We start from the raw sequence: 25,577 nt of genomic DNA on the forward strand, positions 1-25,577 counted from the left end.
TCAGTCATCTCGGCTCAGACTGCTCTGCTCTCCAGCAGCCCAGCCCTTTCCCAGGGCTGGGGCAGGAGATTGCTACATGTAGGCTTATCTGGGGAAAAACCAGAGCCTCACTTTAGTCCCTTCCGGTAATTGACACTACTGGACACCCGGGAGGGGGAGGAGAGAGCTTCTCTTCATAAATGTTCCCACCCCTGGGCAAGGTGGCTCACTCTGGCAGGTAGGAACAGGGGAGTGTGCACCTGCCACCAGTCAAGCTCAGCCAGACTGCAAGAGGAGGCGAGGCGGAGCCAGCCGAGGGAGTGAACCATGGACAAGTTGAAATGCCCGAGTTTCTTCAAGTGCAGGGAGAAGGAGGTAGGGGTCTGGGAGCTGCGGGAGGTGTGGAGGACCTGAGAGTGGAAAACTTAAGGGGGGTTGCTAGTCTCAGTTTTTGCTTTCTGTGGCTGTTCCTTGTGCTCCACATTTCTGTTCAACTATTAGGTGTGACTGAGATATACCTATAGAGTAGAGAAGAAAGAAAAGCTCTTACTCTCATAGCTAGAAGACTTAGAGCCACCTCATCCTCTGCCTTGGGAGTACCCACAAAATCCTGTTCTCTATCCCTCTCCTAACTGTGTCCATATGCTAGAGGAAAGTACAAAAGTACACTGTTCTTAATTGACCCAAGGAACCCTCCATACCCCAGAGAAGTGAGCAGGTTGGGATAGAACCCCTGTCCCTTCTCTCCCTCCCAAGTGGAGAGAGAGCTACTTCATCTGGTGAGACAGGAGAATTTGTCTCTGCATATTATTCTACGGCTTTTAGAAAGGCATTGATTTTAATCTGTAAGACAGAGAAAAGTTAAACTACCCTTAACTTGATACATCCAATACTATCAAGCCATAAGAAAAGTTTATAGATTCTTGATTTTTTTTCCAGCAGACACTACATTTGATCCTGCTCAAAGATCTGCTACAATATCAGTACTAATGACTTTATCTAATTCATCTTTAAGACTTTTGTATTTGAAACCTGATTTGTCTACTTTCATTTTTCCCTCACACCAGTGTGACAAAGACCTTTGTATTTCAAACCTAATTTGTCTGCTTTCATTTGTGTCTCACACTGGTGTCACATTTAACGTTTTTACCAAAATTTGGATAATCTTAGCTGATGGAGTAGTAAACATATCTACCTACAGAACTTTGCTCATTTTAAGAGGTAAATGTTGTAAAGTAAAAGCAGCTATCAGCAGAAATCTCCCCAACTTTGTAAAGCATTCCCCTCAGCTATGGTTTTCAGGGTTTCCTCCGCCCATTTTCTGTTGCTCTATGGATTTGTGAAATTATGCTTCTGTGGAATTTGTAATGGTAGAAAGGCAAGCTGTTGATATTTTTTCTTTCCCAGAAAGTGTCGGCTTCATCAGAGAATTTCCACGTTGGTGAAAATGATGAGAATCAGGACCGTGGTAACTGGTCCAAAAAATCGGATTATCTTCTATCTATGATTGGATACGCCGTGGGATTAGGAAATGTGTGGAGATTTCCATATCTGACCTACAACAATGGTGGAGGTATTCTATTTCACCCCCACCCTCCCACCCCCGCTTTTCCCTCCAGTTTTAAGTGTGGTTCTGTATGGCCTCTGAGAATATTTTACGAGTTGAAGGAAGGCATATGATAGTTGATAGTTTGGGTTAGTGGGAGAATGAGAAACAAGCATATTGAATTTATTATTAGTCTGAGCTACTAGCTCAAGTTAGAAACCTAGTCACAAAATCCTCAGGTATAAACTTGATAAAAAAGCTTTGTTTTTAGCACTTCTAAGCTTCTGATTTGAGATCTCACGTAATCTTCAACTATGACATACTTTTCCTAATTTATGCATGTTTCTGTGATAATCTGTTCAAACTCAAGTTGTGCTTTGCTTAATTTATAGCTGAATCAGAAATAAACAGAAAAATAAGTTCTACTAAGAAGCTCAAGTAAATTATTTGCTTAACTAAAATAATGCATTACATTTTGGTGATTTAAGTGTGGAAAGAGATCATTAAAAAGTAATTAAAGGTTTAGTATTTTAAGCTGCAATATTGAGTTACACGTATTCCAAATTGGACTGACTATGTAGAAGATCCTTCTAAAATGAAATAATTTAGTTCAAGGATTGTTGTTTTATTCCTGCAAAAAAACACTGTTTATACCTTGTAGATCATTAGGGTAGACTCAATTAGAAAAAGGAGAGAAAAATAACTTTGAGGTGACACACAAAGGGGAACAAAATGAATTGCACAATTCTCTAGTAATGTCCAAACAACTTTTCACTTACACCATATTTTATTTACTTGTAATTACAGGTTCTATTAGAAGTATAGAGATGACATGCCCCTATATTTCATAACTGGGTACCAGTGAGACTGTGCCACTATAATTATTTTTCTTAGTATAATAGGATTTTGTGTGGTGATATTTCAATCATATTTCTTATTAATTGGTTACATTAAAATATTCAAAGTGGTCTTCAGAGACTTAAGAAAGGAGCTCTGTTTATTAAACAGTTTAAGGGTCAGTAGCATGAATTCCCCTATCTAGAAGCTGGGTCACTTAGTTGTCTTGGTATCGAATATTAGCTGGAAAATGCATCAGAAATCAGTTTTATTTCCGTCTATGTCCTAAGGTCCAGTGTGGTAAAGAGAAGCATTCTGGATCATTTTGAGCCTCTTGTAACTCATGTTTAGAAAAAGAAATTCCCTGTGCCTTGACATCATACATAGGCCCAGTAATTGCTACAAATTCCTAGGAACTATATTAAACTAGTTTTAATAGAAACTTTTAAAATATAGCCAAAACAAAAATAATAATATTAATTGTATGCTATTATCTTTTTCACCATTTCCTCTAAAATTTAATATGCCACATTGGCTTTCAATTTTTTATAATAACATCATTTGGGTAATAGATGATCTAGGCGCTCTCAATCCTTCTTTCATCCAAGAGTAGAAGGGGAAAATGAAATTAAAATTTGTTAAATGCGAATTAGGTTTAAAAATATGGTCAGGTTTGAAAAGTTGTTTCTAAAATCTGGAAATATTTTTATCTGTATATTCTTTTTAACAGTTTGTTAAAGAGAAGTGTCATACCACTTTAAGGTCTAGGTCTGCAGTATTGACAATTTGTGGCTATATTAACTATATTAACAATTTATCATCTGTGGATAGTATTAATAATAAAATAATATAATAGGTGAAAAGTCAGGTATAACACTGAAGAAAATAATCTTTTTTAACGAAAAATACCTGTTCACACTCGGCTGGTAAAGCTTGTTTATTGTTGTAGTTAAACAGTTGTATTTTTTTCTTCATATTTGTCATTCATAGGACTTAAACTTCTATTAGTCATAGTAAAGATGGTATATACATTGCAACATCTATACAAACATATTTTTCCCTATGGTCTAGTGACTTCCAGGGTTAGTATTAAAGTAAGTCACTTACCTATGAATAAATAACAAGTTCTTTATAGACTCATTTTTAGTAGAATGTATTTTGAGAGTTGAAAAAAATGTTATTCCTAGGTATGATGTTACAGTATCATAATATGAAAAATACTTGAGGCAAAACTGTAACATGAGTAAATTAAATGTATATAATCTGAAAACCCATTTTTATCCACTGATCCCCACATTCTTCATTAAACTTTGCCAATACTTCTGGAATGTTTTATTAATAAGTTTAATATTCTGCCCTTGCTTCAACCTATAATTTGGCAAAACTTCTAACGAAAAATACTATGCCCCAAAAGTGGAAAGAAAAAAAAGGAAAATGATAAAAGGTTAAAAGGATGGGGGAGGTGAATTGTCTAGTGCGGGAGAATTATTCCTTATGAAATTGAAAGTTGGTGCAGCGCACCAGCATGGCACATGTATACATATGTAACTTACCTGCACATTGCGCACATGTACCATAAAACCTAAAGTATAATAATAATGATAATAATAATAATAATAATAATAAAAGAAAAAAAAGAAAGTTAACTACAAGTATTTCTCAAAAGTTCAGAGTCTTCAAACAAAACCAATACATTTTGTATTAACATTGAGTGAAGAACCTTGTGACTCTTTGGAGAATAATAAACTTAATTGCAATAGCTTACACTCTGAGCCACATTAGCATTTTTACCCCAAGTCTTAAAAATAGACCATTTATTTTTAAAGGAGAAAGGAAGATAACCAATGTTGAACACGGGCTATGTGCCTGGCATTTTGGCAAGTGTTCTCACATAGGCCCTGTATTTGAGCCCTTATGACAAACTGAGTTGGCATTGTTCTCCCCTTTTATAAGGAATCCAAGATTCAGATGTTAGGCAAATTGCTGGAGGTCACATAACTGGTAAATGGTCTAGCCAGGATTTCAACCTAGGTTTATCTGGCTCCAACGCCTGGGATCGCTCAATTCCTCTGGCTTACTTTTTATACTCTACCATTTTTAATAATCACAACAGCCTCATTAGGTAATACTAGCATCCCCATTTCATAGATGAGAAATCCAAGGTTTAAAGAATCAACTACTTATTCATGGAAAGCAGTGAATTTTAGGCCCAAACCCAGCACTCTTTGATTCCACTATATCAGGATGCTTTTAAAATGTTATGCTGGTTGTCAAAGTGCCATCAAGACTTTGAGCTGTAATAGTGCTTTGGTTCTTTCTCACCTTTTTTAGGCGCCTTCTTGATACCTTATGCAATTATGTTAGCATTGGCTGGTTTACCTTTGTTCTTTCTGGAGTGTTCACTGGGACAATTTGCTAGCTTAGGTCCAGTTTCAGTTTGGAGGATTCTTCCATTGTTTCAAGGTTGGTATTAAAGCACTTTCTTGGTATTAAAGCATTTTCTTCACCATGCTTTTTTGTATATTTGTGCATATAGCTACCTTCACCGTGAGGAACAAAAAATTGCTTAAAATTCTGACAATTTAAAGCAAAGAAAACATGCATTATTGTTGTTTTGCTGTACAGTTTGCAGCTGCAGAATTTAAAAAATCAAATGTTTTTATTTCTGTTTATCATGGGCTGCAGAAATGGGAAGGGTTAGAAAGCACGCTAAAGAAGGTTAGAAGGGTGTCATTATTTTCCTATTTTCACCCTGTGAATTCTTTTGGCACATAGTCTCGTGCTCTAATTTAAAGGCCCTAACTTTTTCCTAATTCATATGTAGTTTTTGTCTTACTGCCTTTGCATATCTTTTACAATGCCTCATTCAGAAAAGTTGAAGGGTAGGTCACTATTTTTTTTCTTGGATGCGCTTAATACAATAGGACACTGGTAAAGCTTAAAAATGCCTTGTTATTAAACATCAAACTACCTCTTTTGACTGAAGATTAAATATCATTTTGGTATGTGCTAGCTGCTGAAAATTATTTGTTTTCAATGCAACATCAAAAATAAATTCATAGTGAGGTGAATAGAATATTGCTCTGGAAGAGTGGAGAAACTACCTTAAAAGCTAGTTTTAAGCATTGGAGTTATATTCAGCACGCTAAACTGCATTTTGAAACTACCTAGTTAAGGAAACTTTGGATATTTAAATTCAAATTGTTACTGAATTATTTAATTTTCTTTACACATAATTGTAGATACATGTACACCATCCCTCCAGGTCATTATTTTAGAGGCTTCACTTTCTACTTCTCAAAATGTTGATTTATAGATGAATATTGTATTGGTCAGTGAGTAAATAAGATACAAGCTTTGAATTTTTTTTGTCTAAAGAATGTCGACTTTGCATGATCTGACAAGAATTTGCAGGCTTAACAAGAAAAAGTAATAAACATGGGTTTTTCTTTATGTGAATTTGATGCGCTTACCACAAGTCTTCTGGCCTTGGCCTTAATACCCTTTCTAATCAACTGAGAAACTGCATCAGAAAGCCAATCATAAAATTAAATTTAAATTTAGAAGAAAATTACTCAGACAGCATTAGCCCCTACTCTCTCAGAAAGAAAAAGGAAAAAAGTAATTTAAAACAGTCTTTATTTATTTAGAGACAGAGTCTCACTCTGATGCCCAGGCTGGAGTGCAGTGGTGGATCTCGGCTCACAGCAACCTCTGCCTCCCAAGGTCAAGCAATTCTCCTGCCTCAGCCTCCCCAGTAGCTGGAACTACAGGCATGCACCACCACGCCTGGCTAATTTTTGTATTTTCAGTAGAGACAGAGTTTCACCATGTTGGCCAGGCTGGTCTCGAACTCCTGACCTCAAGTGATCCACCCTCCTCAGCCTTGAAAAGTACTAGGATTATAGGCATGAGCCGCCGCACCCTGCCTGAAACAGTCTTTTTTATTTTAAAATAGATTTTGTGGTAATTGAGATACAACTTTTTTATGCATTAGCAAAGTAAATTTCACTTGAGTTTGGTTTTTATTTTAATTGTTCTTTTTTTTCCAGGTGTGGGAATTACAATGGTCCTGATATCCATTTTTGTGACAATCTATTACAATGTCATAATTGCCTATAGTCTTTACTACATGTTTGCTTCTTTTCAAAGTGAACTACCGTGGAAAAATTGTTCTTCGTGGTCAGATAAAAACTGTAGCAGATCACCAATAGGTAAAATTTGTCCACCCCCAATAGTTCCTTTATATATTTTTTTTATAAGCTTGAAGGGTCAAATCATTCTCTAAGCAACTTAGGTACAATTTTAAATGTTCCAAAGGTCACTGGTGAAAGCAGAAGATAGCATATATAATCAGAAAAATGATTAATACAATGTATTAATCTCTGAGAGCAGTCAGGAAGGCTAAATCATGCCTAAGAGTACTTCTTCCAGGCCTAAGTCTTGGGCAGGAGAGGAGAAACTGAGAAAATGATAAAGGGAGAAAAGTGCTATCTAGGATAGTTGTGTGTGTCTCAGGAGACAGTAGGTGTTGTTCATGTCATATGTTGCTAATCTTTGGAATAACGTACCATCCATGTCATAGGCTATTACCATTTTAACTACCTATGTATATCAGAGGATAAATTTATAAATATTTAATGCTTCTGAGAAGTTTAAAGGCCTTAATTTGTCTATATACATAGGTTGGATAGGTAAATCCACATACAAAATTTGTTAGAGCACTCAACTTCAACTGAAACAATTGTTACTCTATACCTGTTGTTACTATAAATACAATCACAGCTTAAAACGGCAGACAGTTTTGTAATCCCTCCTAGTTTAGTAGAAAAGATTTTAAGATGCTGAATGTACATAGCTTATTCCATCTGTAAGATTTCTACTCCACTTTTTTCAAGTAACAATTTTGATGATAATTTAAATATTTTACCATTAAAACATTTTCTAGGAAAGTAATCTTCTAAAACTAAGTACATGTCTGTGTCTATATTTTTTTATCATCTTTAGTAACTCACTGTAATGTGAGTACAGTGAATAAAGGAATACAGGAGATCATCCAAATGAATAAAAGCTGGGTAAACATCAACAATTTTACCTGCATCAATGGCAGTGAAATTTATCAGCCAGGGCAGCTTCCCAGTGAACAATATTGGAAGTAAGTATACTAGATGATTTACTTTTAAGCAGATGCTATCTTAAAATTTGTACAAAACAACAAAATATTAATCATCTCCTTCCTTAACTCACATAAATAGAAAAAGGAAAATCAGGACAAATTATATTTCATTTAACTCAAATGTCTACCTATCCCAGGTGATTAGTAGTTACTTGCAAAATTAGCTCATAGTCAGCAATGTGTCTTTTATAAATTAGTTATTAAATGGGCACAACACTGTAATGATTTATGAAGTGCTTATTAGCTATGAGTTAGGAAATTGCTTTGAAGAAAACACATACAAATTTTAGACTACAATGATCAAGTTGTAATGATAAATAGTTGGGTGATGAGTAATATTGCTATTTAAAAAAGTGTAATTCTTCAGCAGTTTTGTTTACAATTGTCATTATATGGTAAGAATAGATATGTAGTGTTCTATTTACTTTTATTAATTTCAAATGATCTCTCTACTTACTCTATATCTATCCATTACTCTTACCTAATATTGTTGACTCTACTGCTAAATGACCTCTTCGTCATTCACTGTTAATGACCTTTGTAACTCTTTTAAACTTTGGATCTTCAAATGTTCTCAAACTTCAAGCTTAGAAATAAGATCCTAGATCCATGCATGTACCTACTGAGAATCTTGGAATTTTACAGAAAGTCTGTGGAAAAGGCATGAATAACAGGATCATTTGAGTTTGATGATATCTATAAATATGGAATGAGGAAATATTTATTATAATTGTAAATGTTTTCCTCATTATTTTAACATGAGAAAATACTGTAATAGTAAAATAAAATAATCTGACATAAAGTCAATTTATTTACATAAAGGATCTTGAAATAGAGGAAAGTAATAGCTAAAAGAATCAGTAGATCTTTTATTCTATGGTTTGAAACTTTGGATTGGCTGTGGTTAACTGAAGTTCAGAGCCTGGCCATTTAATGAACTATCTGTGCCCTTCATATTGATAGTATCTATCAATAAAGGCTCACCGAACTTTGATATACAATATTCATGAAGCTTCCACCTGGATAAATGGTATTACAAAACTCAATGTATTTTCTTTAAGTCAAGTGATTCTGTGATCATAAAATGGCTTATGTGTTTCAGTAAAGTGGCGCTCCAACGGTCAAGTGGAATGAATGAGACTGGAGTAATTGTGTGGTATTTAGCACTTTGTCTTCTTCTGGCTTGGCTCATAGTTGGAGCAGCACTATTTAAAGGAATCAAGTCGTCTGGCAAGGTAACTTGAAAAACACATTAGATAGTGATATAGCAGCTTTCCAATTTCATGGTAGTTCAATATCAAGCATTATCAAAAGCGTGTTTTTTTTTCTTTAATGGGAGCATTCAAATGTGTGAAAAGCTTTCTAAATAGTCTGTGAAAAGCTTTCTAAATAGTCATTTTAAGCTCTAAGTAAATACATAGGATCTCTGTTATTGCTAAATACAAAACAAACAAACAAAATAAAAACTGGTACTAGAGGTGCACATTTCCTAAAAACATGGACCCTTTTAGCTGATAGAGCATTCTGAAGCTTGAGTATATTATTAAATTTTATATCCTACTATATAAAGAAGCATCTTGAATGGAATCATATATTGCAATATATGGTTTGGAAAGTCTAGATTCTTGTTCTATAGAGTAATAGTATCAGGAATCCCCTAGTCGGAGAGAGAGAGAGAGAGAGAAATGTGTGTATGTGTGTGTTTGTGTGTATGTATGTGTGTGTGTGTGTGTATGTATATATACACACAAACTATGTATTCATTCTCTTAAAGATTGCCAAAATGGACACAGAACTTTTTCTCTCAGTGAAAGGGCCTCTTCTGAAAAACTTTGTTATATTTTCCCACTTCATTGTTTACTTTTATAAACTTTCAGAGAGAATAATGGTAATTTAAGAGAACAACATGAAATTTTCTCTGTGAACAGTTACACAATACCCAGAAAAAAATGTCTATGTGTTTTTAACTAGTAAATGGATATTTCCTTAAAGGTGGAGGACAGGAATAACTGGGGATCTTGTCTTTGTATTCTCAGTACAATATCTAGCATGTTCTGTTAATGTTAAGTTGTGATGAGACATGCTGTTACATCACAAAAATACTGTGAATATCACAAATCCAGTGAAAACTTTCCAAAATGTTTTAGTTCCACATTTTTTAAACCCTTGGTTTCCTTTTGATGTTAATATTGAAAGAGTCCATTAAAGGCCATTTACCCAGGCGATTAATTTTTATTGGTCTCTGAATGACTTGTTTAAATCATCTCCTTGGGTGTATTATAAAACATAGGACATCTATGGATCAAGGAAATTATCCTCATGAAGGCAAAGTTGGTCTCAAAGGCAATCTGCTCATCTGGAACCCTGTGTTATCTAGTACAGAAGCAATGTACTTGTATGTATGCTATCAAACTCTCTTAATGGTAGCTGTAAGGATAACAGTAACAAGTATCCAGTATTCACTTCAATATGCTTTTCTGGGATTTGAACATCTACTAGGAAATATTTTCCTTTTCTTTGAAGACTGAATATATATTAATCAATGCAGGGATTAAATCATTTCTCTCCTCACCTCAATGCAGTAATTTACTGAGAGAAGACATTCAGTCTCCTTAGACATGTATAAGGATATATTTATCAGAGCAATCCATTTAGATCCCAAGTTATCACTGCTGATGTATTATTTATTTACAGAATAAACCTGGGAAATGTGGATTAATACATCAAATTATTTTTGAAATGGATCATTTGAGAGTAGTGAGAACACAAATAAGAAATTATGCTAACTTTGGTATATCATCAGACCCTATGAAATCCCCTGTACTTTATTTAATTAATCTCAACTGGCTAATAATTTTACTTGTACACAGTCATACATCATGATTTAAAAAATAACTTACTAATTTTTGGTTACTTTTCTTGGTAGGTGGTATATTTTACAGCTCTTTTCCCCTATGTGGTCCTACTCATCCTGTTAGTACGTGGTGCAACTCTGGAGGGTGCTTCAACAGGCATTTCATACTACATTGGAGCACAGTCAAATTTTACAAAACTTAAGGAAGCTGAGGTGAGTCTTAATTTGGATTTCAAATTATCTGAGGAGGTAAATCTTAAAAGTAAATGCCAAACATCCTTGGTTCCATATGAATATCATAATGTAATAGCTTGAAAAATAATATACAGTTAAATTTATTAGTTTCTATCCACTAGGATGTCTGACTTAGCTAATATTTAACCTGCCATTAATATTCTTTTATTGATGGTGAGATAATTTTTAGAAATAGGATTTTTAAAGTCATTTTTTATTCATATAAACTGAATCTATTTGACCAACAAAATTTCAGGCTTATTAATCTGAAAAACAATCTTTCATGCATAAATACCTGCAAGTTGATGATTGGGGCTATGTGATTTATTGGATAAACTCAGACTAGCTTTAGAGATTACTGTTGAAAGTTTAATAGTCTAATATACATTTTAGTTTTCTTCAAAATTTAATATTCGCAAAATATTATCAAATTTTGTCTAGTGAATTGTGAAGTTAAAACATAAATTTGACATGGATTAAGCATTCCAAAATCGTTACTTATACCAAAAACTTAAACATGTGCCATGAATAAGAATTGGGTAACCCTATTTCAACTTTACCTTCAGATAATGGCTGAATGTATCACTGGCATGTAACATCTTTTAAAATTTGACTGCTGAGAGTATTAACAGTAAGTGTACTACAGATAGTATGCTTCTATTAGTATGGTCTAGAATGCTTTCACTTCTTTTTTTTTTTTTTTTTTTTTTTTTTTTCTGAGACAGAGTCTCACTCTGTTGCCCAGGTTGGAGTGCAATGGCACAATCTCTGCTCATTGCAAACTCTGCCTCCCAGGTTCAAGCAATTCTCCTGACTGAGCCGCCCAAGTAGCTGGGATTACAGGCGTGTGCCACCACACCCGGCTAATTTTTTGTATTTTTAGTAGAGACAGGGTTTCATCATGTTGGCCAGCCTGGTCTCAAGCTCCTGACCTCAGGCGATCCACCCGCCTTGGCCTCCCAAAGTGCTGGGATTACAGGTGTGAGCCACCGCACCCGGCCCTTTCACTTTTTTACTAGTCACATCACATTCTTAGCACACATTAAGCTTCTGTTCAACTAAAAACCTGTAATTTTATGTTGAAATCAAGAGAGACTATGTTAATATTATCTGCCATACTACTAGTACTATTCAAAATGGATATTAGTTTGCTATAGTATTCTTCATGAAACTCATGCTAATTTCCAGCCATTGTTGTCTTCTTTTCTAAATATTTACAAGAGGATGTGTAATTATTTCTTGTAAATTTTTTTTGTCAGCAGTGCCAAATTTATTAGCTTTTAGTTGTGGAAATCTGTCATTAATTTACAATTACCTTTCTGAAAACTGAAATGCCAATCTTTGGTCTTTGGTTACCTTTTTTTGTGCTCAATAATTTCCACTCAATGATTAATCACATAGCTTTAACTTATTTTAGATCTATGGAATTTTATTATTATAGTCTTGGAGATTAATATACTTTGATGTGTCCACAGGACATCTTAATTTGCTTCTTCATTTATCTTGGGCCTCACTCTTTTTATCCCTGTTGGTTAATCTCTTCCTAATTTGAAGACCATTTTGGATGGTGAATAAGAAACAAATAAAATGGAACTTAGCATTCATCACCTTCTCCATGTTAGGTTATTGAACAAGATAAATTATGTTAATGCACTTGGAAATAGTAAGATTTTATATAAATATGAGCTAATGTACAATTATTTCAATTATTCCTGTTATATTATACTATCTTGTTAGAGTTGCAACATTTTCCCTAAGAAATAGATTCACCATTTTCTTTGAAACTCATGACTTTGGGCCTAGTTAAAAATCCCCTTTGATATTCTTTTAGTGGCTTTTGCAAGCCTAAGATATCTGTTTTGTAGTTCCTTGAAATCATTCTTAAAAATTTATATGACACTTTTATATTGATCTGTGTTTCAGTGACTCTAACATCTTTGAAAAATCAGAGTGAAACCTAAAGCTCCTTGTGAGACAAACAATTTCATCTTCTCACCTCTCTACTTTCCAACACGACACGACCCAACTCCTTCTTTTTGGGGTTTGCTGGCAATGACAATTGTTTTTCTTAGATTTTTTTTTTTATTCCTCACAATATATATTCTAAACATGGAATCATAATCAGGTGTATTTCCTTTCCTTTCCTTTCCTTTGAATATCTGAACTTCATTGAGATCTCCAGGAGAGTAAAGAACCACACAAATTTATAGATAGAGGAGTCTTCAGCAATGCAGAGATTATTTTTCTAGCTCCCTCATTTTACAGTGATGAAACTAAGACTTACATAGATTCAATTTTAGCCAATTGTACACAGCCAATTAATAAAGTTTGAATTATGATTTCCTAATCCCGAATGTAATAATCTTGTATATTGGTATGAGATTAATAGATAATGGAGATTAAAACTATGTTTGAAATTTCTCTTCACTTTTGTTTGCAACCTAGCTACACATCATGGTATTCAGTAGCATTCTTACACAACACAGGACTGCCACACCCACTTCCAGCTCCCCCTGTCACACAGGCACATGTAATGTATCAAGTAAAAGAAGCTCAGAGACCAACATGAGCATGCTGTTCATCTGTTAATATGGGCAATGACCAAAGAAAAAAGAGGGCATTTTATTTCTAACACAATTTTCTAAAATATAAGTGAAATAACCATGATCTATCCCAAAAGAGTTTTCTATGAAACTTGAAAACTGATTCTAAAGTTTATTTGAAAAAGAAAAAGGCCAAAACCCCAAGGTGTATCTGAAGTGAAGAGGACTTGTCCTATCAGATATGAAACAATATTTATAATGCTGTACTAATTAAAATAGTGAGGTGTTAGCATAGGTATAAACATATAAACCAGTGGAACAGGATAATAGTCTCAGAAATAAATTCAAAAACAAATGGAACTTGGTATGTGGCAGAGGTGGCAATGCAGATCAATAAGGAAAGGGATGATAATCCAATTGATAGAATTGATATCCAATTGATATCTAATTGATTTAATTGATAATATCAATTATCCTTGAACAATTGATATCCCATTTAGGAAACAACATCAGTTGGAAATTTCACATATCATTCACATATCACATATATTGATATGCACAATATCAATTTTAGGTGAACTGAAAATTTAACAATATAGGCAAAACTTGAATTCCTTTAGAAGAAAATACAGAACAGTACCTTTATAACCTTGGGCTAAGCCATTTTTTAAAAATAATAGAGATCAAGGATAATACCTATAGTCAAAGATGGATACCTTCAGCTACAGTAAACCAACAACAAAAACTTTGGTTCATCAAAGGACACAATGTTAAAAGGTAAACAAAATTAACCCACAAATTTTGGAGGAAAATATATAATAGTCAAAAGATTCGATTCCAAATTACATCAAGAATTTTAAAAACCGAGTAAGACAGCCCAAACCCAAAACTGGCAAAAGACATGACCAGAAATTTCACAGAAAAAAACAAATCATATGGAAAATGAAGTGTTCGCAAGTAGGTGGAGGAATGGGAACCCTCACAGCCAGCTGGTGGGAGTGCCAAATGGTACAGCCCTTTAAAGAACAATTTGGCAAGATTTAGTAGAAGGGAGGAATGCATATACTTTTCGACATCACAGTTCCACACCTACATATGGGGAATGTACAAGAATGTTTACAGCTCCATAATAGCAACATACTGAATGATCTAAATGTCCGTCAACAGGAGAAAGGATAAATTGTGGCATACGCAGTGTGGCAATAAAGAAGTGGAAAAGGGCCAGGCGCGGTTGCTCACGCCTGTAATCCCAGCACTTTGGGAGGCCAAGGTGGTCAGATCACCTGAGGTCAGGAATTCGAGACCAGTCTGGCTGACATGGTGAAACCCTGTCTCTACTAAAAATACAAAAAAATTAGCCGGGTGTGGTGGTGCATGCCTGTAATCCCAGCTACTTGGGAGGCTGAGGCACAAGAATTGCTTGAACCTGTCAGGCGGGGATTACAGTGAGCCAAGATTTCACCACTGCAATCCAGCCTGGATGACAGAGCGAGACTCTGTCTCAAAAACAAAAACAAACAAAAAAGAAGTGGAAAAGAATGATTAAAACTACATATATTTAATTTAACCAAATGAATTTGCTTATATTCTTTCACTTTTGAATTACAAAGTGGACATTTTATATAGTTCAACTTGATGATGGATAAATTTGACAATACCTAATAAAAAATGGCACGTTTTATATGTTTACATGCATTAAGATAACTTTTCTATAAATTCCAAAACAAAACATTCAAATCTAAGTGTAAAGAAGAACAAAGAAATTATGAACACAAAAGTCAGGATAGCAATTGCCACTGGTGGGTAGAACGGTGATAATGATGAGGAAGGGATACAAAAAGGATTTAAAAGACTGCAACATTTTATTTCTTAAGCTGAGTAGTGGGCATTTGGGTGTTCATTTCATTGTTATTGATAATATGTTCATTTGCTTATGTGAAATATTTACACAAATAAAAAATTGAGTATATGTTTTAAAATACTAAATTATCTTCTCTTATAGGTATGGAAAGATGCTGCCACTCAGATATTTTACTCCCTTTCAGTGGCTTGGGGTGGCTTAGTTGCTCTATCATCTTACAATAAGTTCAAAAACAACTGCTTCTCTGATGCCATTGTAGTTTGTTTGACAAACTGTCTCACTAGTGTGTTTGCTGGATTTGCTATTTTTTCTATATTGGGACACATGGCCCATATATCTGGAAAGGAAGTTTCTCAAGTTGTAAAATCAGGTATATAATACTATATATTATCAACTTTGATTAACTCAATGTATCTCAGTTATGCAACTCCAATAGAATTTATAGAAATTTACTCAACACAGTCATGATTTAGAATATTGAATTTTCTTCCTCATTTCATCTTATATAATTTTGTTGCTGTAACAATATAATAATTCTTAGATTATCCATATAAACAAGAGTATATTAGGGAAATATTGCTGAAGAAGATAGGATGTTTAATTTTGTTTAGTCCTTGCTAAGCACTTTCCATGCATTATAAAAGAAAGAAAATGTATATACAAATTCCCTCTGTACGATTATACTATTGGGTTTGAATTTTTAAAACACATGACTCTCTCATATAGGTGAGAGAGTCAAGTGACTTTGAGTTTCCAGTTGTGTCTAGCTTTAAAGGAATCTTAGTGAACTCCCTAACTTTACAGATATTAGCTAGGGATGCTTAATTATCTGGCTACAGATTCTGGGGGAAAATACTAGGGCTGTTTTAAGTAGGGATGCTTCATTAAAATTTTGTTTATAGTTAGTATCATATGATGGAAAGACTGGTGATTCATAAGAGAATGTCAAGGATCTTGTAGATTATCTAGTGTCCAGCTCCTCATTTACAGAGAAGTGGATTGATACACAGTAATGTCATATATGTCTTGTAGAAGGTCAAATATTTAGGACGTGATAGAGCCTAGACTAAAAGCTAATTTTCATGAATCCCAAGTTAGTCCTCCGGGAGGTCGAAGAAACTTAAAAATACTTAAAACTGAGGATCACGTAATAGAACTGGCACAAAATTAAAAAGCATTCTAAAGGTAACATCAAATGGAAAACAAGATTTAATTTGTAGTTTCCTTACATACGATTTTGCATATATGCATATAGTGATTCTGGGTAAACATTTGGAGAGAAGGTTAAAAACAAAAGTTAGTTCGTAAATATATGTTTCTTTAATAGTGCAATTCTTTTAGAGCATCTAGGCTAAGATAATGTGAACTAATTTACGTTTCTGGAATTTAAGACAGTTTTTATTCTTTGTCAATCTTAAAAAATAAGATAAGTTAAATAAAACTATTAAAAGAATTAAAATTTCTTATGTGAGGAATGTACCATTTACATTACAGTCTATTTGCTAACTTAATTCATGTCACATGTTCACATTACCACATCACAAAACAACCAAATTAAATATTGTAAAAAGGGAATGTGAAATAGTTGGTAAAAAAAATTTATGTCATGGATTGTGTTGCCAAATAAGATGAGATTTTTCTAATATCTTATATTTTCAATGTTGAAATATGTGAATATTCTTGGTAACTAATTTATAATATCATACATGTTTCGTAGGTTTTGATTTGGCATTCATTGCCTATCCAGAGGCTCTAGCCCAACTCCCAGGTGGTCCATTTTGGTCCATATTATTTTTTTTCATGCTTTTAACTTTGGGTCTCGATTCTCAGTTTGCTTCGATTGGTAAGTAATACTTCCAGTGGTAACATATTCCTCTTATATTTCTTTTGCATTTCCTCTACTTGAAAACAAGGTGCTTTTATTACCCCTATTACCCCCTCTAGCTGTTAATCTCAGAATGATCTTTCTGAAAGTTGTTTTAAATAAAATTTAAATACAGAAAAACACTTGACACTCAAAAGGAATACACATTAATGTTTTATCATACTTGTTTCAGGTATTTTAAGAAAATAAACTGCTACAGGTGAATTTGAAGTCCTCTTTCTTTTCCTAATACAATCACATTTTTTTCTAGAAGCAACTCTTACCATAGATTGTGTACGTTATTCTGTCCATGTTTATATACATTTTATATGTGTCTGTACATATCATATACAGTTTTAAATTTGCACATAAATGTGAAGTTTCATAGCATGCATATGACTCTGAAAGTTGTTTTTGCATTGATTATGAATCCCATTGATACACAGGCATATAGATCTAATTAAATCACAATCTCTTTGTTGCCATAATAATGGGCATATGAATGATATACAATTTTTAAAAAATTACACACACTGCTGCAATGATCATCCTTGCACATACTTCTAGGCACACATAGGGATTTACCTAGGTTACATGACTAGAGAAATTCTGAAACAATTTTCATCCTACCACTCTCTCACATACAATCTTTTCAGTTTACTCTGTTTATTTCTGGTTGACTTTCAAAGTCCTTGAAAATCTCAAACATATTTTCTGATATTTTCATTCTCACATCCTTCTACTCTTAGCCAGTTCCCTATTTCATGAACACATTTATTTCTTAACCTAGAATCCTTTCTGTTCCCACACCACTGATTCAAATATTTACCTTATTTAAAAGTCCTACTAGAATTCTTCCTTTTAGACTAATTCAGCTCACGGGGGACTGTTACCTTACAGTTGTTATCGATGAAAAATCATATAAAGCAGACTAAAAACAACAAATAGAGCTGCATTTGATTTTCATCAGAACCAAGTGGTGACTGCCAAAAGAAAAACCCTGTGGGTTTTTAAAAGCAAGGAACAGGGCTCAGAGTCTATTTTCCACATATATTTGTAAATTTGATTAACATACATTGAATTCTGTGATTAACAGTATTGGCAAATAAGTTGACATAACATGTCATTTCTCTCCCTCTGAAGAAACGATCACAACAACAATTCAAGATTTATTTCCCAAAGTGATGAAGAAAATGAGGGTTCCCATGACTTTGGGCTGCTGCTTGGTTTTGTTTCTCCTTGGTCTCGTCTGTGTGACTCAGGTATACTACAGCATTTTTTTTTCATAGAAACATATTAGTTGGAACATACTTTATAACCTAACTAAAGAAACCAAAGCTTAAGAGGATGTTTAGTGACAAGTCCAGGTCTGACTTGGATCAAGGTTTTCTGGGTTTTAGCCCATTTTTCTCCATTATTACTTTTATAGAAAGTCTGTTTTGCAGATGAGGAGGCCGAATAATGGACAGTTACCTCAGTTACAATAAGATTATAGACTTTAAACACATACTACATTTCTCAAAGCCACTTCAGAACATACAGACATTGCATACCATTCTGATAATCAACAAGTTTAAGTGCTTATTTTCTTTCTAGTGACTCAGTATAGATTGAAAGATTTTTGAGATATTTAAAGTCACATTTGGGTTTACATTTGAAACATTGCTTTTTGCATTTTAGCAGAAGGGAAACTAAGGAGCATATGTCAAGATCAAATTAATAGATTCAATTTGAATATCCCATCAATCATAAAACAATTAAAATATACTTAGAAGTAATTAATATTTTATTGGTAGGCTGGAATTTACTGGGTTCATCTGATCGACCACTTCTGTGCTGGATGGGGCATTTTAATTGCAGCTATACTGGAGCTAGTTGGAATCATCTGGATTTATGGTAAATAGTAACTATAAAATTATTTTCCAGTTTTATTAAAATAGTTTAGTTTGATTCATTTTCATTATATTCACCTAATTATACTATTAATTTTTATACTATTATAATAGCAAAGTACAATATACTGCACAAAATTATGTTATAAAAAATATAATTACAGGTGTATGATTCATTGTTGTGGTAGAGAAAAATGTTAAGACACAGAAAGATAATTGATGCCAGAATGGTTACTGGAAGAAAATATTAGCAAGCACTCAATGTACTCTTTGTTTTCTTTAGGAGGGAACAGATTCATTGAGGATATAGAAATGATGATTGGAGCAAAGAGGTGGATATTCTGGCTGTGGTGGAGAGCTTGCTGGTTTGTAATTACACCTATCCTTTTGATTGTAAGTAATAATATACCATGAACTTGGTTTCAATAATACATACATTCTAAGATAAACTTAATAATTCACATTGAAGACAAAAGGCAAATTAATTTTATAAATGAATGATTTTCAAGTTTTGCAGTATTTATGGCTGGTGCCTCCAAGTTGCCTAAATTAAAATGCCTTTGTAGTATTATTTTGAGGCCATCAGTTTAAACATTTACCATTTGAGAAAATAAACAGGTTCGTATAGATGTAAAAGTTATCAATAATTTAAAATGTATCATTAGAAAAAATGAAAATAAAACATGAATTTGCTCATTCCCTAAAAAAATATGTTGAGCCATCAATAATATTCCTAACCTCTCTGCCAAGCACAGAAAAAATAAAGATGCATAAGGCCCAGATCCTCTCTTCAAAGAATTCAGTTTAAATATACTGACTGCTGAGAAACAATGGTCATATTTTAACTCATATTTTATCTCTTAATGAGGGAGGTATTTGGCAGACGATAGTAAAAGAAACTTACCTGTGTCAATAGGGGCAATGGTTTATGTTAACAAATTCAACAATTAATACTATTTAGAAGCTGAGGTAAAGCAAAAGTGTGCCTTACTTGAGAGACATAACTTATCAACTTAAAATGTTCAAATAACATTTCAGGACAGTAAATGGCTGAGCACCAAAATAAACACTACACTGGAGGGAGAATGATTATGGACTAGAAATAATGGTGGTGGGGTGAGGCAGTGTCAAAGCTTCATAGATTTATTTTGGTTTTCGTTGCCTTCATGCTTCAAAGGTTTTCCTAGAAAAGGCCATTAAGTAATTCTATGCAGGATTTCCTTCAAATCTAAAGTATCACATTTGTTTGTAGAGAGGATTACATTTTTTTTTTAACATTATGAGATCACTTTCAAAAGCTGAGCAGTTTGGAACGAGATCATGGTGAATTAAAATATTTGGATATTCCATATTTTTGCTAAATGATTTTGAAAATGACACTAAATATTTTTATTTCACAAGTCTCCATATAAAGTAAGCCCCCTTGTCAACTTAGAGGGTCTAAGCTGGATCTTTTAACAAGCGAATAATCAATGATTACATAAGTTTGACACCTGAATTTAATTTAAAATGCAAAAGTATTACATATGAAATGATTTACATTGCCATCTAGTTTTTATAAAGTCGTGTGTATTGGACTCCAGTATCCCTCATCCATTCTTTTGTAGTTATGTACATTCATAGTAACTGTAAAATATATTTAAATTACTGTAATTAAATTAATGGAGCTAAGCCATTTAATTTTAAAATTAAACATAGATCTATTTATTGTTTTCTCACTGATTTTAATAAAACAAAATCAGCTAAATTTAAGGAAACTCCTTAATAATTATTGGGTTTTGTTTTGTTTTGCTTTACCAATTTCTAAGTAATTAGTTTTAATGCTTCAACATTTTGGGTTTATTTTAACTTGGCCTTATAATGTGTTCATCTTTAACATTCAGATTTGACCGTATTGCCTAAACATATATTGAGAGTTTTTTGTTTGTTTTTTGTTTTTCCCTCAGTAAGATGCTGGAAGTGAAATGTGCTTTGGTAAATGCTCACCAATAGTGTCTGTAAATGCATGTGTGTTTTTGATGTGTCAAAAGGGGATCTTTGTGCAGTGGGAAAGAATAGAAGCAATTCCTAAGCAAGGAGAAAAGCATGCCCACTAAGGTGTACTTCACATTCTCATTGTATTAATCTATATGCTGGCATGTAGATTTAATCTATGGCATAGAATAAAACCATGCTATTATAAATCAAAGTGAAAAGCTCAATAACAGAAAATTTCAGATATTATTTTACTTTCAATCAGATATATTGTCAAGTGTTTTATTAAAATATATGTTGAAAAAGTATTTGGATTTATAAATATATGATGGTATTAATTTTGGAAAAATTTATTCAAAGTAAAAATAAAAGTTATGTATTTTGGTTCATTCCATATTGTTATCTTCTGGCTTGTTACCTGATTATTTCAATTATTTGAATATATTTTCATATTATTTTTTACAAATCATATCTGAGGAACAGAATCAAATTGCTAATCATCAGTGCAATGCAGTCTAATCTTTAGCTTTGTCTTTGCATATTTAACTTTGACAGGCAATATTTATCTGGTCATTGGTGCAATTTCGTAGACCTAATTATGGCACAATTCCATACCCTGACTGGGGAGTTGCTTTAGGCTGGTGTATGATTATTTTCTGCATTATTTGGATTCCAGTCATGGCTATCATAAAAATAATTCAGGCTAAAGGAAACATCTTTCAAGTGAGTGCATTAAAATTGTTTATACTTTATACAAAGTAGTTATGATCAAAATGGAGATTAATTTACTCACATGGTGGTAATATGAGATTATATGAAATACAATTAATTACTCCTTCCTCTTGGCTACTTCTATACCTGACACAGTCATCTGTTACTAGTGCACAACATGGTATTATGTTATTTATATATTTGCTGTGTTTCTCTATGCTAGACTATAAGCTCCTTGTGGGGAAAGTCGGGTCTTATTTGTTGCTGTACCTCTGGCCTTGCTACAGTGCTTAGCATATGACAGCTATGATATCTATACCTATGTTGAGTTGTCCCTGAAGATGTCACAAAGCAAATGACCTGTTTGCTTTATATCCATAGTCACTACTTTTAAACCTCATCTGGCTATAATATACATCCTAACAGTGTTTTTATACTGGAATAAGCCTGGTAAATATCGTGAACCCAATCTAGAGCCTGAGTCATCCCTCTTCCATGGAAGTCTAGGGGTATGAAGTTCATTATGACATCTCAGTAGTACAATGACAAAGTAGGCTTAGCAGCCTTAGATTTAAATAAATTCCTAAGTCCATACAACAATGGATCCAAATCAATGGTTTGATCCTGGAACTCCCATTTCCTTTGTTCTTGAAACACATCCCAGGTATACACTGGTTTAGATCCTCAGCTCATCCTCATCCTAAGGCCAGGATGGAAATGTCTGATTCAGTGAAGGTACAGAGTAGTCACTCTGTTACTCTAATGGGTTCACACACCTTGTTTTGAAATCATTTACATGCTCAGTTATTTTGGTTTAGTAGTTAATATACTTCTATTAACAACTAGCTACATTTGATTATACCTTTTTCTTGGTAAACTGTGCATTATTAAGAATTTAGATGATCACTTTTTAGTTTTCTATGATTCTTATTTTTTGTTAGTAGAGAAAAATAATTTAAAGGAAAGTATAGTTCAATATTTGCTTGTTTACAGATTGTAGCACTTAAATTCTAAGACAATGATTTTTTGTTTTTGCATTTCAGCGCCTTATAAGTTGCTGCAGACCGGCTTCTAACTGGGGTCCATACCTGGAACAATATCGTGGGGAAAGATATGAAGGCATGGTAGATCCCAAAAAAGAGGCTGACCATGAAATACCTACTGTCAGTGGCAGCAGAAAACCGGAATGAGATCTCATTGAAAAAAATATGTGATAGTATAATGTGATTTTTCTTAGAATAGGGGGAAACTTATTTATTTGTATGTTAACTGAATAGGAAAATGTACATACTATGTTCATGATAGTGTGATTTTTTTCACATTTAAGCAGGAATGCAATATAAAAATGTGAATCTCTTAATTCTCAGCCATGTGCTTATTATATTTCTTTTTAGATTGTCTATCTGTATAACACACACGCACACACCTAACAGTCTCTATTTCACAATTATATTTTTGTAAATAGTATATGCATTTTTAATACATTGGAGGCTTTATTTTGAGCTAATTTCTTAGAGAATAGTTATATTTTCTATTACACAAGTTTAAAAATATTATTTACTTGTATTTTCTTAATATACAATCTTTCTTTTCCACAAATATGAGTGGGAAATAAATCAGTACATTTAAAAGAAAGTGTTAAAACTGAAGGCCTCACTTAATTAGAAACGTGATAAATATATGGACAAATGGACTATATATACTATAAGAGGACTGTAGTTTAATACTTTTTACCCAAATATGTTTAAAAACTTCATGCATTTGTTACAGCTCATGTTTTCTATATGAACTTAGTCACTAATGTTCTTTATAAAAAGTGAAATAAGATGGAAAAATAAGGATCCTACAGCCAGTAAGTGATAAATCTAGAAAATTGAGTTTTGAGTACCTCTTTTCCCATATACAATCTTCCTTCCTTAGGTAATTTGGAAGAAAACTATGACCCATTTAATTTCTATTGTGTTTCACAAAATTAAGTGTTGTTTATTATACTCTCTGAAATATAGGCTTAATTTCAAATAGAATATGGACTTAAATGTTAATGAGAAAATGGCTTTAATCAATTCTAGCATTTTATTACTGTAATACAGGGCTGATAGAGTGATTTTGTCTTATATGAATAAGTTACTACTTACAGGTGATAACTTACATACTATTGGAAGAGAAACTTGTCAAACTTGTCAGGAATGAGGAAAGCCAAATTAGAAAATCCTATGTCCTAGTTTCCTTACCAAGGATAATTAAATATATCACTAAGAGCTTTATATATTGATTATATATTGTTGACAACTGGTTTAAGCATCATAGCCTATGATGATAAACACTGCCTATATATGTAAAGAACTTTTCATCAATTCTTAAATTTCTTAACCTAGGCTTCAGGGAACATATGAAACCAAAATTATATGGAACATTTTCTGTGTGTACATGTACATGCATTTTTCTAGGGAGAGAGTTCGTAGGTTTATCAGAATATCAAGGAAAACTGTGACCCAAAGAAGTTTAAGAACCACATACACTGCTGCTGGCTTTTTGTGCTTGGCAAATGAGTGACAATAGAAGAAATAATTTTTCTTACACATTTTAAAACATTTTCTCTTCCTTGTGATTGAAGATGAAAGGAGTAAGAAATTAAGGCATTTGTTTAATTTATACTGGTAATTTATTTAGGGGGGATAGGACATGAAGGTAGGTAAATAGGTAGGCCTCTAATTGAACCACCTCTCTAAGTTATGTACATATATATAAGCTGAAATTGTGTTTGACATTCTGAGGGTTTTCTTTTTCTTTTTCCTTTTTTTTTTTTTTTTTTGGTGGGGGGCTGGGGGTCAGAGTCTCATTCTGTTGCCCAGGCTGGAGTGCAGTGGCACGATCTCAGCTTACTGCAACCTCTGCCTTCTGGATTCAAGTGATTCTCCTACCTCAGCCTCCTGAGTAGCTGGGACTACAGGTGCCCGCCACCACACCAGCTAATTTTTGTATTTTTAGTAGAGGCTAGGTTTCCCCATGTTGGCCAGGCTGGTCTCGAACTCCCAACCTCAAGTGATCTGTCTATCTCGGCCTCCTAGAGTGCTGAGATTACAGGTGTGAGCCACCGTGCCCGGCCCATTCTGAGGGTTTTCTTTGAAGACAGATCAAATGCTGTTAGTAAGTTTCAAGAGATTGTTAATTCCTTAGTTATACCAGATTTTATAAAATATTTGAGACTAGATGGCTAACAAGAGGTTAGAAATACTTTTCCTTAATTTTAATCCACATTATGTTACATGCATTCTACCACTACATTTGGTACTATTTAAGGTGTGCAATTTTCTATAGGTGACTTTTGCAATTCAGGGAAGATTTGGGCATTTTAAATGAAAGAATATCTAATTGGGGGAAGTGTGAAGGGAAAGAAATTCTTTTCAAAAGCTGACCACAAAGAGTAGTTAAAAGTTTTTGTCATTATCTTCACAAGTGTGTAAAGCACAGATCTTAACAGAGTGCTTGGCATATTGTAGGGTGCTCAATGGTGGTTTTTATTATTATTACTCAGATTCAACAGTGGCAAGAAACATCATTCTACATAATGGAAAACATTTCCATCAAATCCCACTTACTTTAATGTGAACTTGGAGATAATTTATGGTACTGTATTGTAAACCATTAATGAAAACTTTTTCACAGTTGAGTGAAATTAAAATCACTATATCTCAACCAGTCGTTTACTGTCACTTTTTTATTGTTAAGAAACTTTTGAACTGTTTTTCTTTCTCTATTGTGCTTCCATTTCTTCCCCAGTAAGTATATTTTAGCCATATGTAATCAATTACTTAAAGTATAAATAAGAAACTTGGTATCTGGATTTTTTGTATCTGACTTGGCATCCCCTCCCTCTTAAAAAAATAATTCATTTATCATAGGGACATGGATGAAATTGGAAATCATCATTCTCAGTAAACTATCGCAAGAACAAAAAACCAAACACCGCATATTCTCACTCATAGGTGGGAATTGAACAATGAGAACACACGGACACAGGAAGGGGAACATCACACTCTGGGGACTGTTGTGGGGTGGGGGGAGGGGGGAGGGATAGCATTGGAAGATATACCTAATGCTACATG

At 33.5% G+C, this 25,577-nt stretch overlaps 1 protein-coding gene across 1 annotated transcript; it reads left to right on the forward strand.

The window, feature by feature from the left end:
- Window positions 1-202: 202 nt before the first annotated feature.
- LOC100455151 (sodium- and chloride-dependent neutral and basic amino acid transporter B(0+)) lies at window positions 203-25,167 on the forward strand. The gene is made up of 14 exons (XM_002832027.3): window positions 203-354; window positions 1,387-1,552; window positions 4,694-4,825; window positions 6,415-6,576; window positions 7,370-7,517; window positions 8,641-8,773; window positions 10,465-10,605; window positions 15,172-15,400; window positions 16,748-16,873; window positions 18,038-18,156; window positions 18,691-18,790; window positions 19,070-19,179; window positions 21,316-21,483; window positions 22,515-25,167. Exons 1-14 carry the CDS (start codon window positions 307-309, stop codon window positions 22,659-22,661), a joined length of 1,929 nt encoding a protein of 642 aa, XP_002832073.2. The 5' UTR covers window positions 203-306; the 3' UTR covers window positions 22,662-25,167.
- Window positions 25,168-25,577: the final 410 nt, after the last annotated feature.

The sequence above is a fragment of the Pongo abelii genome, chromosome X (assembly GCF_028885655.2).
Source record: "Pongo abelii isolate AG06213 chromosome X, NHGRI_mPonAbe1-v2.0_pri, whole genome shotgun sequence".
NCBI lineage: Eukaryota > Metazoa > Chordata > Mammalia > Primates > Hominidae > Pongo > Pongo abelii.

Coding starts and splice junctions, on each gene's coding strand:
- LOC100455151 (XM_002832027.3), top strand. CDS start 307: ATGGACAAGTTGAAATGCCCGAGTTTCTTCAAGTGCAGGGAGAAGGAG. Junction 1,553..4,693: donor GACCTACAACAATGGTGGAG/GTATTCTATTTC, acceptor CACCTTTTTTAG/GCGCCTTCTTGATACCTTAT. Junction 8,774..10,464: donor GAATCAAGTCGTCTGGCAAG/GTAACTTGAAAA, acceptor TTTTCTTGGTAG/GTGGTATATTTTACAGCTCT.